This window comes from Myotis davidii, unplaced genomic scaffold (genome assembly GCF_000327345.1).
Source record: "Myotis davidii unplaced genomic scaffold, ASM32734v1 scaffold69, whole genome shotgun sequence".
Taxonomy (NCBI): Eukaryota; Metazoa; Chordata; class Mammalia; order Chiroptera; family Vespertilionidae; genus Myotis; species Myotis davidii.
The window spans coordinates 2,247,084-2,262,926 of record NW_006300363.1 but is presented as its reverse complement, the minus strand read 5'-3'; the positions used below and the strand labels follow the sequence as shown (position 1 = coordinate 2,262,926).

Sequence of the window (15,843 nt, the reverse complement as noted above, 5' to 3'; positions counted from 1 at the left end):
AGAATCTTCCTCACACCTGGGAGGTATTCGAAGAAGCCCCCGGGAGATCCTGGAATGTGGCTGGAGTGTGGCTTCCGTCTCAGAGGCGATTTTATTAGCCGACTTTCACTGAGATGCTAAGGCTCCGTGATTAATTACGCTTTCAATTTGAACCACATAGGACCCTGTCCAACAGGGACTTGCCCTGTTAATTGAAACTAGAAGTTTTTGATAAATGTTAAATGAAAAAGTGCTAAACAGCAACAGGCTGGGAATAGCTACATTATGGAACTATAATGCTCAGCTCTAAAACAGGGATGAACTATTAGCACATATCGGATTTTTTTCTCCTGCATTCTGGAGTTTTTCTTGAAGACTCCAAGGTGTTATAGATATTGTTTTCTCATATCCCCTCCAAAGGATGGCTGTTTAAAACTGGTAAAATTCAGTCCTGACTTTAGACCAAATTTCTTAAACTTCAATTCTAAAAGGGATACACAAAAAAATTAAGCAGCTTTCAAAGAAGCGAGTCCCATCCATGCTCTAGTTTCCCTTCAAAGAAGCTAGTCCCAACAGACCACTTACTAAAGGATCCCATTCATAGAAAATGTTCAGAACAGAAAAATCAACAGAGACGGACAAATCAGTGGTTACGCAGGGCTGGGGTGAGATAGCTTGTGGGGAAAAGAGCAGGGGGGAAGCAGGGTGATAGGGAAAGTGTTCAGGGTTTCTTTTAGGGGTGATGGACATGTTTTAAATCTGACGGTGGTGATGGTTGTGCACATCCGTGAATATTCTAAAATCCATTGAGTTCTACACTTCAAATGGGTAAATGGTATGGTATGTGAACTATCCTATATAATAAAAGGCTAATATGCAAATTGTCCCCTCAACAGGGAGTTTGACCAGGGGTGGGGCCAACAGGCCAACCACCCGCAGCCCCTCCCCCCAGCCAGTCCCGCCTCCTATCAGGGCGGGCCCAGACCCCACCTGTGCACGAATTCATGCACCGGGCCTCTAATATCTCAATAATGCTGTTCAAAAACAAAACAAAAAACAAACCAACCAACCAACCAAACAAACAAAAAAAACAAACAAAAAAACAGAACTAAAGAGCTTTCAGAGTGTGCTTGAGAATTGGCCCAAAACTTTACTTAAAAGGTCAACTGCTCTGCATCAGATAAAAACAAAAACAAAAAGCAAACCCTAATAGCAAACTACAGCCTGAAGCAGCCAATTCTTGCTTTGCTAGCAGTTAATACCTAAAGTGCTGTTTTCCCGAGCACTGGCTCTTGGCACCAGAGTGCACCAAAAGCATCAGTGACTTGGGCTATGGCCGCAGCGCCTCTCTTAGGGAGCTTGACGTATAAGCGCATCTGTCAGGCAGACAAAAAGGTGGCTGTGGTGGGGGTGTTGCTTCAACACAGGTTCTGAGCCCTTCTCAGTTACAATTCGGTGCCAGAAAGACTCACAACTCTGTACTTGGGGAGGAGGGAGCATGAGAATGGAAAATTTGAGCATATCCCACAGAATAATTTAATAGTCAGAGGGTTTTTTGTTTTTGTTTTTTTAAATTCTGAGGATATTTTCCCCATTGATTTCTAGACAGAGTGGAAGGGAGGGAGGCGGGGGGAGAGAAAAATCAATGTGAGAGAGACACATCAATTGGTTGCCTCTTGCACGCACCCTTACAGGGGCTGGGGAACCTGAAACCGAGGTATGTGCCCTTGACCAGGAATCAAACTTGAGATCTGTAGGCCGACACTCTAACCACTGACCAAACCAGCCAGGACAATAGTTGGAGGTCTTGAGCTCTGAGAGTGACCACTGTTGATGGCTTTCAGGGACTAGGGAGAAGGTTAAGTTGAGAGAATCCCAAGAGAGGCAATCAGAAGACAGTGATGGGAGGGACAAGTCATCATACTAGCTTGGTGCCTAGTAAATGCTTGCTGTGTTCCAGAGCCTGTGCTGGGAACCCTGGTCTGTTAGAAGTGTGGGTGTTCGGTCTTGTGACTGCCATCTACAGTGGAGACGGATGGGCTGGTGGGACCGAGCCCTTTAACGCCAGGTAGGCAGTCTCAGAATTAAATTGTTGGACAGCCAGCTGGTGCCGGAGAATTGGGGATTCAGTTGGTATCAGAGAAAACACCCCAGAATTCTCCTCACAACAAACCTATAAAGTACACGACTACCTCCTCCTCTTCCTCCTCCTCCTTCTCCTTCTTAAATAATGCCCAAGGGAGTGCCCCATCCTATTCCCAGACTCACTCCCTTCCTCAGCCCCTGCCATGGGCATCTTCCATAAGCCCCTCCTTCAGAAGACTGCAGATGGGCTACCTTGTAAGCTTGCAGGATGGCAGCATGGAGGGTGGGCCTGCACATTCCCAGCTCAGCAAATAGTCGATATTGGCCAGTCATACTGCCCAATATCTAAATACAATACAATGGTTTTTGAAAATGGTTTTTACAGACCATTTAAAAATGGTCTGTAAAAAATAATTTACAGACACCCCAATTCCTGTAATTGATTCTCTTTAAATACTTCCCTCACATGGCTTTGGGGTTAGGCAAGAAGGATACTCCCAATGACTCTGAGCATGTCCCTCTCCCATCTCTAAATAAAGACCAGTAAGTGGGAGAGATAGATGCAGGGAGCCAATGGGGAAGGGCCATCTGGGCCACCTGGGTTGGCTCTGGGAACACCTGGCCTGAGCAGACTAGCAGCTGCCTGTGGGACATGGAGTCCTAACTCCTTTGTCCCCAGCTTTGGGCCTGGTTCCCATTCCAGAGTAACTCGAGATGGCTCGCTAACATCCTGTTATGTAATGCTAACCTGTTCCTCTCAGCAGTGACAGACATGACTTTGTATTTTTAAGATAACTTCAAAACCAGCAAGGTCATCCAAGGGCGCACTGGAAGGGTCCCTGTCTCACAGAGTGTGTGACAGTGAGAGGCACCAGCTCTCCTAATAGCCAGTGAGCCACTGCCCCCCCTCCCCCCAGGAGGCCGCCAGGACCTGGCACAGTGCAGCAGCCTCTAAATTGGGGCTGCCCCTGTGGGTTGTCCCGCTCACTCTGATCTTAGCGTGCGGTTTGCACACAGTCTAGGAAGCATTAACAGCCCCGGTCCAGCCTGAAGCTATACAATCTGGCCCCCTGAGTCTATTAAACCAGAAGCTGATAATAGGTTAACAAATATTCTTGATGAGTTGCAACATGGCAACAGAGATCAGCATGGGATTAGCTGTCCCTAAAGCTAGCTGACTCCTCACGTAGTGTATTATTTTGGGAAACCTGGACCTCCAACTTTGTTGAACAGAGATGGTCAATAAGCCAATCCACCTGTAATTTGAAGGCAATCAGGAATTTCCATTTTTAAAGTGGTACAGATCTCTAATTTATTTTAGCTTTAGAACAATTTTGTTTTTGCTAAATATGATATGATTTGGAATGCCAATATATAAAGCAGGTAAAGTGAGACCTGGTTTCCCTGACCTCAGGCCAGGGATCGAGCTTGCAACCAAGGTACATGCCCTTGACTAGGAATTGAACCCTTGACCCTTTGGTCCACTGAGCCAAATTGGCCAGCGTTCTCCTTAGCTATAAAGTAGAGACAATATCTATTCTCTGGGGTTGTTAGGATTAAATGACATAACTGAATAAAACAACTTATCAATGACTTGTTTTTCTCAAAAGTTAGTTCGTGTCCCTCTGAAGCTAGGTTTAGCAATTCTGTAAGGAATCTGTTGAAACTTCTAAGGCCCAAGTTGATGAGCTAGTTGTTGTATGTTTTTCTTTGGGCCCCTTAACAATAACAGAGGAAGACAAGTGACTTAATACCACCTATTCTTTCCTGGATATTTTGGGTGCTGAAGCTGAGTAGCTATACCTGGTGTCTGAATAAATAGAAAAAGTGAAAGAGAGAACCACTGGGTCAGGTCTTATTTTTCAAGGAGAAAAAACATCACTTCCATCTGCACAGAAGCATAGTGGAAACTCTCGGAGTGCCAGCTGGGAAGGGCTTGGACGAGATGAAGCCCGGGCACCTGGTGGATACTGATTCGAGTGTTTGATTGGAGGAAATAAACTTAGATGGTTGTTCCAGAGCCAGCACCCAACTTAGAAGCAATTTAGAAATTGTCCAGAAAACTGCACAAACTTATATTGTTATTAATGCCACTGGCTGGCAAGGAAGGCCCGGGATGTGACTCCACAGATGGTACCAGACCCCCAATAGCTGGAATGAATTCAAAGGCACTGACCCTACCCTTGTAGGGGAACAGGCATTCTTCCAGGGTTAAGATGGCTATTTCTAACCAGCCTGCGTGGCTCAGTGGTTGAGCATTGACCTATGAACCAGGAGATCACAGTTCAATTCCCGGTCAGGGCACATGCCTGGGTTGTGGGCTGGATCCCCCGTGTGGGGTGTGCAGGAGGCAGCCGATCAATGATTCTCTCTCATCATTGATGTTTCTATCTCTCTCTCCCTTCCTCTCTGAAATCAATAAAAAATATACTTAAAAAAGATCGCTATTTCCTTTCTCCTCCACAAAATTAAAATAACAATACAATGGTTTTTAAAAATCGAACATAGAATACAGACCTCTCTTAGGCACAGCTGCCCTACCTTGAATGGATAATAGATGTAACAAAATACTGCTTCCCTGGGCTCAAAGCAGATGGGCCTTTTGACCCTGGGGGATGGTCATCTCTGACCAGGAGCTCCTCCCTGATATGCCAGTCAAAACGGGTCATTTGCCACGTGCGTCATGGCAGGGAAAATAAAGGGGTGTGTGTGTGTCATTCTGCTCTGAGGCTCTTTCCCCAAACCTGGTGCATTTACACAGAGATCCCTAGGTCCCATTTTACCGCATCTGGTTTGGTAGGTCTAGGGTGGGGCCCAGGTACCTGCATTTCTTTAAAGCTCGCAAGGTGATTCTAATCTGATTTGGGAACTCAGCCCAAAAGGGCCAAGAAGTCCAGATGTTTTTATTGAATCAGACTAAGTCTAGCAGAAGCTGACAGCTGCCCCATGTCTTTCCTTGAAAGATCAGAGGGGGGTTCTCCATGAGATAGAATTTAAGCCCTTGGGGAAGTGCACTTCTCACTGAAAACCTTGGGCCCTTTGGCTCCTGCTTCCTTCTTTTAAAATCTTAATTTTTATTTTTCTAAAATATACCTGGTAAGGCTCAAGGTGGACAGCTGATAAAATGCCAAAGCTGCCTTGGGTACTACCCGGGACTCCATGCTGCCTGAGGTTGGCACACAAACAGTAAACGTAACTTCTAAAGTTTCTTAAAAGTGAAGTCAGAGAACACGGCCTTCTGAATTCAGGTCAAACAGTAACCCATGTAATAACAACACCTTTTAAGAAAACTCTACTCCTCGGCAGTTCAAACGGCTCTATTTTTTGAAGGAACTTAGACCTGCAGAGGATCATGTGATCCTGAGAAGTGGAGTGATCGGAACCAAACCTCTGCTTCTCTTCTCCATTCGTGCCAACAAGTCAAAAGCAACCTACAAACTCCCACAGCCTCTCCCCAAAGACACAGGGTTGGTACTGAGCAAGCATCCCAGCAACACACCTGCAGATCTCCACGATGGAGTCAAAGTGCGGAGAAGGGAGAAGGCTTCCGATGCGCCAGGGACTGTGCTAGTCATTTTAATGCCCTGCCCTGCCTTTCACATCACCTCACTGCATCTCACCTCATCTCTCCCCCGATCCAGTCACTGGAAGGGATGAAGAGATTCAAGATACAGTGATGGGGAGTGATGAAGTGCAATGGCTGTGATGACCTGGGAGACCTCCCAAAGCCAAGGCCCCTGGTTACCTGGGGTCATCTGCACATGGAAAGCATGAACCCCACCCATAGTTCTAGAGGTGACCTCTTCTGTAGATCCCCCCACAATAAGCCGATTGCTTCTCCCTTCCACGGGTGCTTTGCTTGGCTGAATCCTTCCTTTCGGGACATGGAGCCATTTCCCCAAGGACTCTTTCTATTGAGCAACTCCACTCCTGGCAGGGACTGTGAATCTCTGGTTTTGACCTGGTATTTAGGAATTCATTTGCCTTGATTTTGTTTGACCTACTTGGCCTGGCATTTCACTATCAAATCCAACTGATAAGATTTGCAACTGCTACTCTGGGCACAAAGCTCTGGGGGACCTCCTTCACGCAGATTACTGCAGCAGTTAAACATTTTTTCTTCCTTGAGAAATTAAAAACAAAGCCTTTTTCCTAGGACGGAGTTGGGCACTATCGTTTTCCTAGTAAAAATCAGCTTGGCTGCCTAGCCAGTGTGGTTCAGTGGTTGAGCATTGACCTATGAACCAGGAGGTCAGGGTTCGATTTCTGGTCAGGGCACATGCCTAGGTTGCAGGCTCGATCCTCAATAGGGTGGGCACATGCCTAGGTTGCAGGCTCGATCTTCAGTAGGGTGAATGTAGGAGGCAGCCAATCGATGATTCTCTCTCATCATTGATATTTCTGTCTCTCTCTCCCTCTCCCTTCCTCTCTGAAATCAATAAAAAAATATTTTAAAAAACACACACAAAAACGGCTTTGCTTAAAACATTCCAGCAGGCTCCACATGATTAGGTCAAAAGAACAGCAGTGGTTTTAAAAACCAGCCCTGGACATGGTGCTTTGGTAAGACTTGGTGGCCCAGCTTTCTTGTATTTGGAAGAAACGATGTCTGAGAGAGATCACCTATTTGTTCCTTGGGAAGTGAGGGGCCCATCATTGGTTTAAAAATTATGTAGCCAGGGTTGCTGAGGGCTGGACCACTCTTCCATGTCCTTTCATTTCCAAAGGGTTCTTCCATTAACAAAATAATTACTGTAAAGATGGCTGAAGGCGATTTGTTCACAAAGGGGTAGGTAGTAGAGGAGGGACAGAAGTAGGTTGATGGGTAGGAGGGTCCAGGAGCCTCCCTTAGCAGCACCCCCCTGAAAGTTAGCCTTTCTAGTGAGGTCACAAATGCAGTCCTCTTGCATCATGGCTGGTGATCCCGCTTTGAAAGCCCTCCACTACTTGCAGAATAAACTCCCAGTTCCTTGGCTTGATGTTCAAGGCTCTTCTGCCTCAATCAGAAAGACCCTTGAATATGCACTGGGCCTCCTGCCCTCACTTACTACACTGATATTTCCATTTCTTTCGTCCTCTAAATTCAGTGTGGGTCAGAGGGTAACTTCCCATGGCTTTGAGAGGGGGCAGCCTGGATAAAGCCCTTCTGGCTGACCCAACAACTTCACTTTTAGAATCTATTCTACAGAAACATTAGAACAACGCCCAAAGGATGTCACATGAGGATGTTTCCTGCGGTTCTATAACAGCCAAAGAATGGACACAGCCTAAATGTACACTAAGCGGGGAAAGGCATAAATAGGACACAACCATAAGATAGCACAATCTACAGCCATTACAAACCTGCCAGACAGACGTGTGCTTCCACAGGATGGCAAGCTCCTAGCGGCCGTGCAAAGGTGCACGCTGCCGAGTGGCATGCACTGTGAGCTTCTTTTCATCGAATAACGTTATTCATGCACCATGTTTAGGTATAAACACCGTAAACTCCAACTTTAGCAACAGCTATTTCCGATGAGGAGCCACAGGACAATTGTTTTCCCATGTTATTTATATCATGCTGGAATGTTGTTTTTACGAGGATCACGTATTACTTGGTGAACAGATGAACAATAAAGATAAACACGTTTTGAAAGCCCTGCTCAGATTCCGCCCCTCCTAGCAAGCCTGCCCTGACCATGGCTGTTGATGGAGCTGCCCCCTCCCTGAACTCGCTGGATGAGGGTCAGGCAGAGGGTGTGAATCTCATAAGGCAGCGGTTCTCAACCTGTGGGTCGCGACCCCTTTGGGGGTCGAACGACCCTTTCACAGGGGTTGCCTAAGACCATCGGAAAACACATACATAATTACATATTGTTTTTGTGATTAATCACTATGCTTTAATTATGTTCAATTTGTAACAATGAAAATACATCCTGCGTATCAGATATTTACATTACGATTCATAACAGTAGCAACATTACAGTTATGAAGTAGCAACGAAAATAATTTTATGGTTGGAGGTCACCACAACATGAGGAACTGTATTAAAGGGTCACGGCATTAGGAAGGTTGAGAACCAATGTCATAGGGCATTTCTCCTGCTGCCTCAGGCTGTGCTGTCATTACCTTCTCCTCCCAACCAGTTCATAAGCTTCTTAAAGGTGAGGGCGTCCTACTTTTCATTTCACCCCACAGGCTGTCCCCACCCAGTGTTGCACTGCATCTGCACAGGGATTGTTCTTGCAGGTCGGAGAATGGCCGCGTCTCCCTCCAGCCTTCCTGGATCGAGCCCTCCTGGCTGAATGGACTCTCCCTCCCACATCGAGGAAGCCACTGGATACCATCTAAGTGTCCCATTGGGCGGGAGACCCGTTGCCTTCCCAGTACCATCAAACTGGATAGATGCACAGTACGACGCCCAACGTGTAAGGGGGGATGGGGAGAGAAAAGCCAGTTTCCCAGGAGACCACCCAGGCTCCCCATTTGCAATGACACAGCAGCTACAATGCTGCCTTCTTCTTGGGGCCATGGGAGTCGGGGTGTGGGGGGCAGCAGACCCCTTGGGAAATGGCTCCTGCGTACTGCAGCCAGTCCTCCCGGTATCTAAGAGGGCCCAGGCCCAGGAACTTGGAACCCGTCACAAACAGCTGTGCTGCTCTCAGAGAGAAACAGATGGACGGAGGGAAAAGGGGAAAAAAAAGACAATGACAACACAACAAACTGAACTCGACAACGTACCCTAGCAGGAGGCACCTGTGCTAAATCTGGCTGTTGGGAGATAAATGAAAATTCTACCACCCTCAATCGCCAGGATGTGGACCAAAATGAAAACATTTTTAATCTGAGGGAGCCGAGTGGTTTGGGCGAAGCACTCTGTACTGAAGGGTTAAGTATGACAATATTTACTCACTTTGCCTCTCGGTTCCCTTTCTGGGGCCCGTCCTACTGAGCAAACAGCATTTAATCTCTCACCCCTGACAGTTACTGGGAAAGTTAGATATACCTCTCTTTGTTCTGTTCTCTCTCAAGAGAGAATTTAACAGATATTTCGATCGAAGGGCCCAACAGACTGGCTGCTAGGGATCTCCCTCTCCTCCCCCCCTAAATATATTTTTATTGATTTCAGAGAGGAAGGGAGAGGAAAGAGAGATAGAAACATCTATGATGAGAGAGAATCATTGACCGGCTGCCTCCTGCACGCCCCACACTGGGGATCGAGCCCACACCCTGGCATGTGCCCTGACTGGGAATTGAACTGTGACCATCTGGTTCATAGGTTGATGCTCAACCACTGACCCACACTAGCTGGGCTGCTGGCGATTTCTTAGTCCAGGCAATGAGTCGAGCCTGGAGGCCCCACCAAGGCCCCGACCCCCGCCAGAGCACTATTCCTCCTGCTCGGATTTTGGCCTCCCCTCCTATTGGCTGCGTTGGTGCTGCTCATGTGACTCGGTTGATCATCTGGTTCAACTCTGGCAGGGGCCGGGGCCTTGGTGGGGCTGGGTTGAGACTGATGGATGAGCTCTCCGTGCCCGAAAAATCACAGTGACTGTTTTTTGTTTTATACACAGCAATGCCCTGCAGAGTTTTGCAATGGATATGAGAGAACAGAACTTGAGACCAAGAGGTTCTAGTGCAGTGGTTCTCAACCGTGGCTGCACATTAGAATCACCTGGGAATCTTTTTAAAATCCTGATTTCTGGGCCTCATGCTCCGGAAATTCTGTTTCTTTGTTACTAAGGCTGTGTCCTCACCCCATAAGAAAGAAGCAGAATTTCTGGAGCATGAGGCCCAGAAATCAGGATTTTAAAAAGATTCCCAGGTGATTCTAATGTGCAGCCAAGGTTGAGAACCACTGTTCTAGTGCGACGAAGAGGTTCTGGGGAGCCAAAGCTCGGGCCCTGGATGTGCACAGGAAAGAGCAGTCCTGGAAAAGGAGAATATGGAGCGCACTGGGCTAGGCGTCAGCTGATGCCGAGCCTCCGGTGACCTGTCTCCTTGGTTAGTGGTGGCACCAGGGCCACCAGGCAGAGGGCGCCAGCAGAAAATTCCCAGCTCCGGTCACCTTATGGAGAGAGGCATTCTTGATTGTGTAGCTCGGAGGTTTCCAAGGAGAGATGGAAAAAGAAAAAAGTGTTTTAATCCCCTTCTGTGGTCTGGACGGTGGTGTGAGGGACAGGAGCTGGGTGGAGAGGACTGACCTAGATAACCCTGGTCCAGATCCATAAGCATCAGAAACCTCAGATTCAGCCACTGGCACCATAGTTTTCTCCCCAGAAAGTACGATCCTTCTTATGGTTCTGACACAGTCAAGTTACAAAGAGGGATTGAAAGAAAAGAAATGGGTAAAGCTGTCTGCCTCAGATTAAAAAGAAAAAAGGAAAGGGACTCTGATTCACAACTGTTAGCCAGGCAACCAATTCATTTTCTCGGATGGCGCTCGCTCTGAGGCTGTGGCTGCTGGAAGGGAAAACAAAGGCCCTGGCTGTCACTCATTCATTCAACAACCGTTTCGTGAGCGTCTGCCATGTGCCAGCGCTGTGCCAGCTGGTGAGGCACGGTGATAAAGACAACAGCCCTTGTCTTCATGGAGCTGTTGACATATCTGTGAGCTAGCATGACCTGGAAACCACAGACCAGAAATGCGCTGACAGGGGGTGGGGTGCGGGATACTCAGGAGGGTCCACGGGAGAGGTCACGTTGGAGCTGGCCTCTAAAGAGGAATGAGTGGATGCTTCCCAGGGGAGTGGCCCAGAGGCAGGGAGGACAGAGGAGTGGAGAAGGCAGAGGGCCATGCTAAGAGACGGGGCTTCCTCCCGGCCTCCAAGGGGTTTTACTCAGAATATGACAAGCTCAGCCCGACCAGTGTGGCTCAGTGGTTGATCATCGACCTATAAAGCAGGAGGTCACAGTTTGATTCCCGGTCAGGGTACGTGCCCGAGTTGCGGGCTCGATCCCCAAGGTGGGGCGAGCAGGAGGCAGCTGATCAGTGAAATTCATCAATGTTTCTCTCTCTCTATCCCTGTCCCTTCCTCTCTCTAAAATCAATACAAATGTATTTTTTAAAAAGGCATTCTATTGCACTTGAACAAAATAAAATCTAAGCGTCTGTACACAGCCCCATCCCCCTATCCCCGTACCCTTGCACCATTGTTCCCTGTTTCCACTGCCACCAGGCTGGCTGCCTTCTGATTCCTCATTCGTGCCACCTCAGGGCCCACACATGCTGCTTCCTCTTCCTGAAGCACTACCCCCCAGCTCTTTCCGTCCTCTGGGTCTCGGCATGTCACTTCCTGCAGTCCATTCCTGATTCCATCCTTTTACGCTCTGTCTCCCTGTGTGTACGCATCATTATTACTTTATTGTTTGGCTCCCCGGCTAGATTGGAAGTGTTCTGAGGGAAGGGACCCTCAGCGCCTCTTCTGCCCATAGCCATGTTACCATCTTAATACTGTTTGTCACACTCACTGAATATTTACTGGATGCATGACTATTCTCCTCTCATTGCCTTGGTCAAACTGCATCCAGGAAAGAATACTAAGACCCAGAGAAATGAGTGACTGTGAAGCAAGAAGTCCAAGTTCCTGGAATGTCTGTGTCGATGAAAACAAGCTGCCCAGGGGTGGTTCTTGGAGCACACGGCACAGGGAAATGAGTCAGGCGCCGCTGATCAGAAAGGAAACTGGCTGATTTCCTCATTAGTATTCCACACTTGTCCTAAGACTTTCCACGAACCAGGAGGGAACTCCCAGAGTAACAGGCAGGACCACCCCAAAGCAATTGAAGAGGAAGGGCTGAAATTAGTTTTCTGGCAACACTGCCTTTTGGGAAGGCTCGAGCTCCCAGGAGGCCAGATGTTCAGGAAGGACAGTAGCACCCCATGGCCCAAAGAGCCACGGGAGTGACGGGGCAACAGCTCCACCCATGTGCTGCACGATGCTCTGCACATCACTGAAGCCCCACAGTATTGATGAACTTGATGTGAAACCACAGAAATGCCGTGAGACAGGGAGGCCCGGTTTCTCCTCCTCGGCATGTGACACGGAGAGCATCTCACCCTGTTTTTCTGAAAACGCACGAGCGTGGCTGGCGGCAGAGCGTACTATAAATTGATGGCTCAGCCTTGGACCAGAACCGAGAACAATTCACATCACAGCGTCGGCTGCGGAGTCACACCTACAATTAAGCAGCTGGCTCGGCATTTGCTACCCTCAGGTTAGACCTTTATATCCAAACGAATCCCGAAATGTGAAGGCAAAAAAACAAACCCGGAACCACATTGGGAGCCCAGTTTGTGCAGCGGTGGGATTTATTTCTAACGGGCTTATTTATTGTGTCTTAAATCAGCCTTAATGAATCTGAGAGAAGAGTTTCAAGGTTCACATGTTATGGCTCAAGGACGAGCCTGGGGCCCTGCGTCCAAACACACTGTGATTGGCTGCATGTTGCTAAACAACAGAAACAGCCCTGCATCCGCTGTCCTTGCAGGGCTGGGCCTTATTTACAAGGGGATCACCCGAGTGCCTTCTGCAGGCATCGATAAAGCACTAACGGGATATAAACGATGGCTTGCACCGACAGTCAAGTAAAAAGGTTGGGCTGAGGCGAACAATGGAATCTATTAGGGTAGAGGCTGTAGAGAAGGTAGTCTCTTGAATTTATTTTCAATCAAGACAAAAAAAAGGAGAAGCCCTATGAAAGTGCTTCCCGCTTGGAGAGAAGAAAGGTTCCCCACTGACGGGCGCTGCCCAAGCGCCAACATTCATTCAGAGGGGACTGAATGGGCATTTTCTGTGTGTCAGACCCCAAAGATACAAATAAAACACAGCCCCTCCCTCACAGATGGGGAGGCAGGTTATGCAGAAGCCTGGAAAAACAGGGAGCCAGAAGTAAATGCTGCTTTTTGTTTTAAATCCTCACACAAGCATATGTTTATTGACTTTAGAGAGAGAGAGAGGAAGGGAGGGAAAAAAGAGGAAAAGAAAGGAAGAGAGAGAAACATCGATATTCGATCGGTTGCCTCCCATGCTCGCCTTGACCTGGGATCAAACCTGCAACCTTTTTTGGGGTACAGGTATGACACTCCAACCAACAGCCACCGAGCTGGGGCAGTAACTGTCGCTTTTTGTTTTGTTTTCTTTTTTAAATCCTCACCCAAGGATATTTTTTTCCTATTGAGAATGGAAGGGAGAGAGAGAGAGAGAGACTGAGAGAAACACCAATGTGAGAGAGACACATCGATTGGTTGCCTCCTCCAACAGGGCCGGGAGCCTGCAACTGAGATACGTGCCCTTGGCTGGAATCGAACCCAGGACCTTTCAGCCCACAGGCTGATGCTCAACCCACTGAGCCAAACTGGCTACGGCAGTAACTGCTCTTTTTTAAGAGAGACCAGAGTGTTGGGCAAGTTTAGCCTTGTGGATATTTTGCTGCCCAGAATGATGGCAGAATTGGGGAGATAGGAAGACTACACTGCAATTGCGTGGCAGCCAGGGCCAATGATGGGCCCTGAGAAGGCGGGATTTCATGTTGAGACATGCCATTAAGAATCCAGCAAAATGTGAAACCAGACTAAATCAACACAAAGACAGAGGGGAGTCTCCAGGTTATGGTGGACTTAATAATTCTTGTTGAAGGAATGAATGAATTTCTTCCACATGTCATCCCGTCTATTGCTCACCTCAGACTCTTTATAGTAACGTTCTGGAATTTCATCGCAGGCAATATCAATAAAGCAAACTTCTCTCTCGAGGTCTTTGGCTTCGCTGTCAAAAATCTGAAAGAGCAGAGCAAGAGATCAAAGGTTAGTGATACCAGGTGATAGCTTCAAGGTGCCCGCTGGCAGAATTACAACCCACAGAGCATCTTCACGTGGCTCGGTGCCCCTGCCTAGTGCCTTCCAGGGCCTCAGAACTCGCAGGAAACATGAAAGGCTTTTATTCACTGCTTGTGTTTGTCACATCAGAGGCAGGTGCAGCATCAATCACCACTGGGTAGAAGAAAATAAAGGTTGTTTTTAGAAGTTCAAGACTGAAGACCTAAATCTCTTTCCAAAATGATGTCTGCTGAACAGGGGGAGTGAAGAGGCTAAAAAGGATCTGGCTAGATATGAGACATAAAGCGGTAATACAGCCAAAGATTTAGGGAATTGAAAAATGTGGTTTTTTTTTTCATTAAAATGTTTATATCTACCTAATTTCACAAGAATACATGCTCACTGTAGAAAATACAGATAAACAGAAGAAAGTAGAGATCTGGGTAACAGCCCAGTTCCCCAGGGATACACATGGGATGATTCTTGATCATGTAGGAGCATGGTTTCCTTGGTACACAGAGGGGTAGGAAGGTAGAACCTTGAAAAGATACTGAGATGACTTCCCGCCAATCTACTCTAGCTTTCATGGCCCACAACGACCATCACTTGCAAATAAATATGTAAGACAGCCACATATGCAGACATACATTTTAGTGGAAAGATGACATTCCTCTAGTTTTTCCAATTGCCATTTTTCTAGGCTAAAGTGATCACCTTCCCAGCACTTCGGCAGGATGGTAAACAAATTAAGTTTGCAAAGCCACTTCATCATTGCAGGTTTTAACTATCCTCCCCTACCTCCGCCCCAGTCCCCCCACCCCCCCATTTTCACAGTTGAGCTAATTCCAGCAGGGGAACCATCCGTTAACACTAATTAAATCTGATTCTTCAGAAAGGAATGAAATATTTGGGAAGAATAGGGTGGTTGATGCCTAAGAACATTGTCTTGACACAAATTTGGTGCCTATTAATAACATCATCTCCCAGGAGGGCAACTGCAGGCCTCTTTGCATGCTACGCTCTCCCTGCTTTGCTTCTCAAGTTTAAACGATTAGTCCTTTCCAAAAGCTTTCTGAATAATGTTGGTGCTGGTAATTATCCTCCAAGTCTGTTCGCTCTGTTGCTAATTTTCTCCTAAAACGCTTGGAGACTGGACTCTTTCAGATTTGTTCAAGGAGATTAATCCCATGGTCTGACCTGAGGTGGCCACTGCATTTTCCTTAGAGGCAGAGAAAGACTGGCTCCTGGATGGATCAGCTCTGATCCCTTCTACTGCCATGGGGAGCCAAGTTCTTTGGGACACGCCCACAGTGGTTGGGAGCGACAGATGGACTGCTTAGGAATGAGAGAGGCAGTGGGGAAACAGGTTCAAGGCCGAGTGGAGAAATAAACTGTGAGATGAAATATTGGGGCTTAGGTTGCTTGTGTGAGTGTTTTTCCTCTCCCTTTCATGCACGAGTCTCTTTTAAGTGTGTGCCAAGAGAAGAAAGACTCGTGCCTCATTAAGACAACAAACCAACTTGGAATCCCCCAGAGGGAAATGAGCTTCTGGTGAGTAAATTACAAAAGAAGTGAGAAGTTGGACATTTATTGGTGGTAAAAACTTAGGGGACTGAAAGAAGGGGACATAAAAAGGGGCTAAGATAGTTATAGACGGATTATGTGGCTTTTCCTACTTTAATTCAAACATTTTGACCGCCCATTATAGCAGTTATCAGATCGTTGCCTCTCAGCTCCAAGTTCACCCTTTGGTCTCTGCTTGGAGATAATGGCCTGGACCCTGCAAGCACTTCTTTGTAGCAAGTACAACATTAAGCCATGTACTCAGGCACTCTGCAAGAAGAAGGGGGCTTCTCTTTCTAGTTTGGATCTTACTCCTTCCTTGGGTATTTCTTCTCCCTTATGAAGAGAGTATTACTATTCCCAATTTGCAGATGAGAAAACCAAGGCTCAAAGAACTAGAGAGCTTTGCCTGAGATCAC

At 47.3% G+C, this 15,843-nt stretch overlaps 1 protein-coding gene across 4 annotated transcripts in view; it reads right to left on the bottom strand.

Annotated features, from left to right (window-relative positions):
* The window catches only part of PITPNC1 (phosphatidylinositol transfer protein, cytoplasmic 1), a 262,521-nt gene that overhangs the window by 34,328 nt on the left and 212,350 nt on the right, over positions 1 to 15,843 (bottom strand). For all 4 annotated transcript variants that reach the window (XM_006776677.2, XM_006776678.2, XM_006776676.2 and 1 more), the window contains one exon: positions 13,727 to 13,822. In XM_006776677.2, coding sequence (XP_006776740.1) covers positions 13,727 to 13,822 — 96 coding nt within the window. The remainder of the gene's footprint in view (positions 1 to 13,726; positions 13,823 to 15,843) is intronic.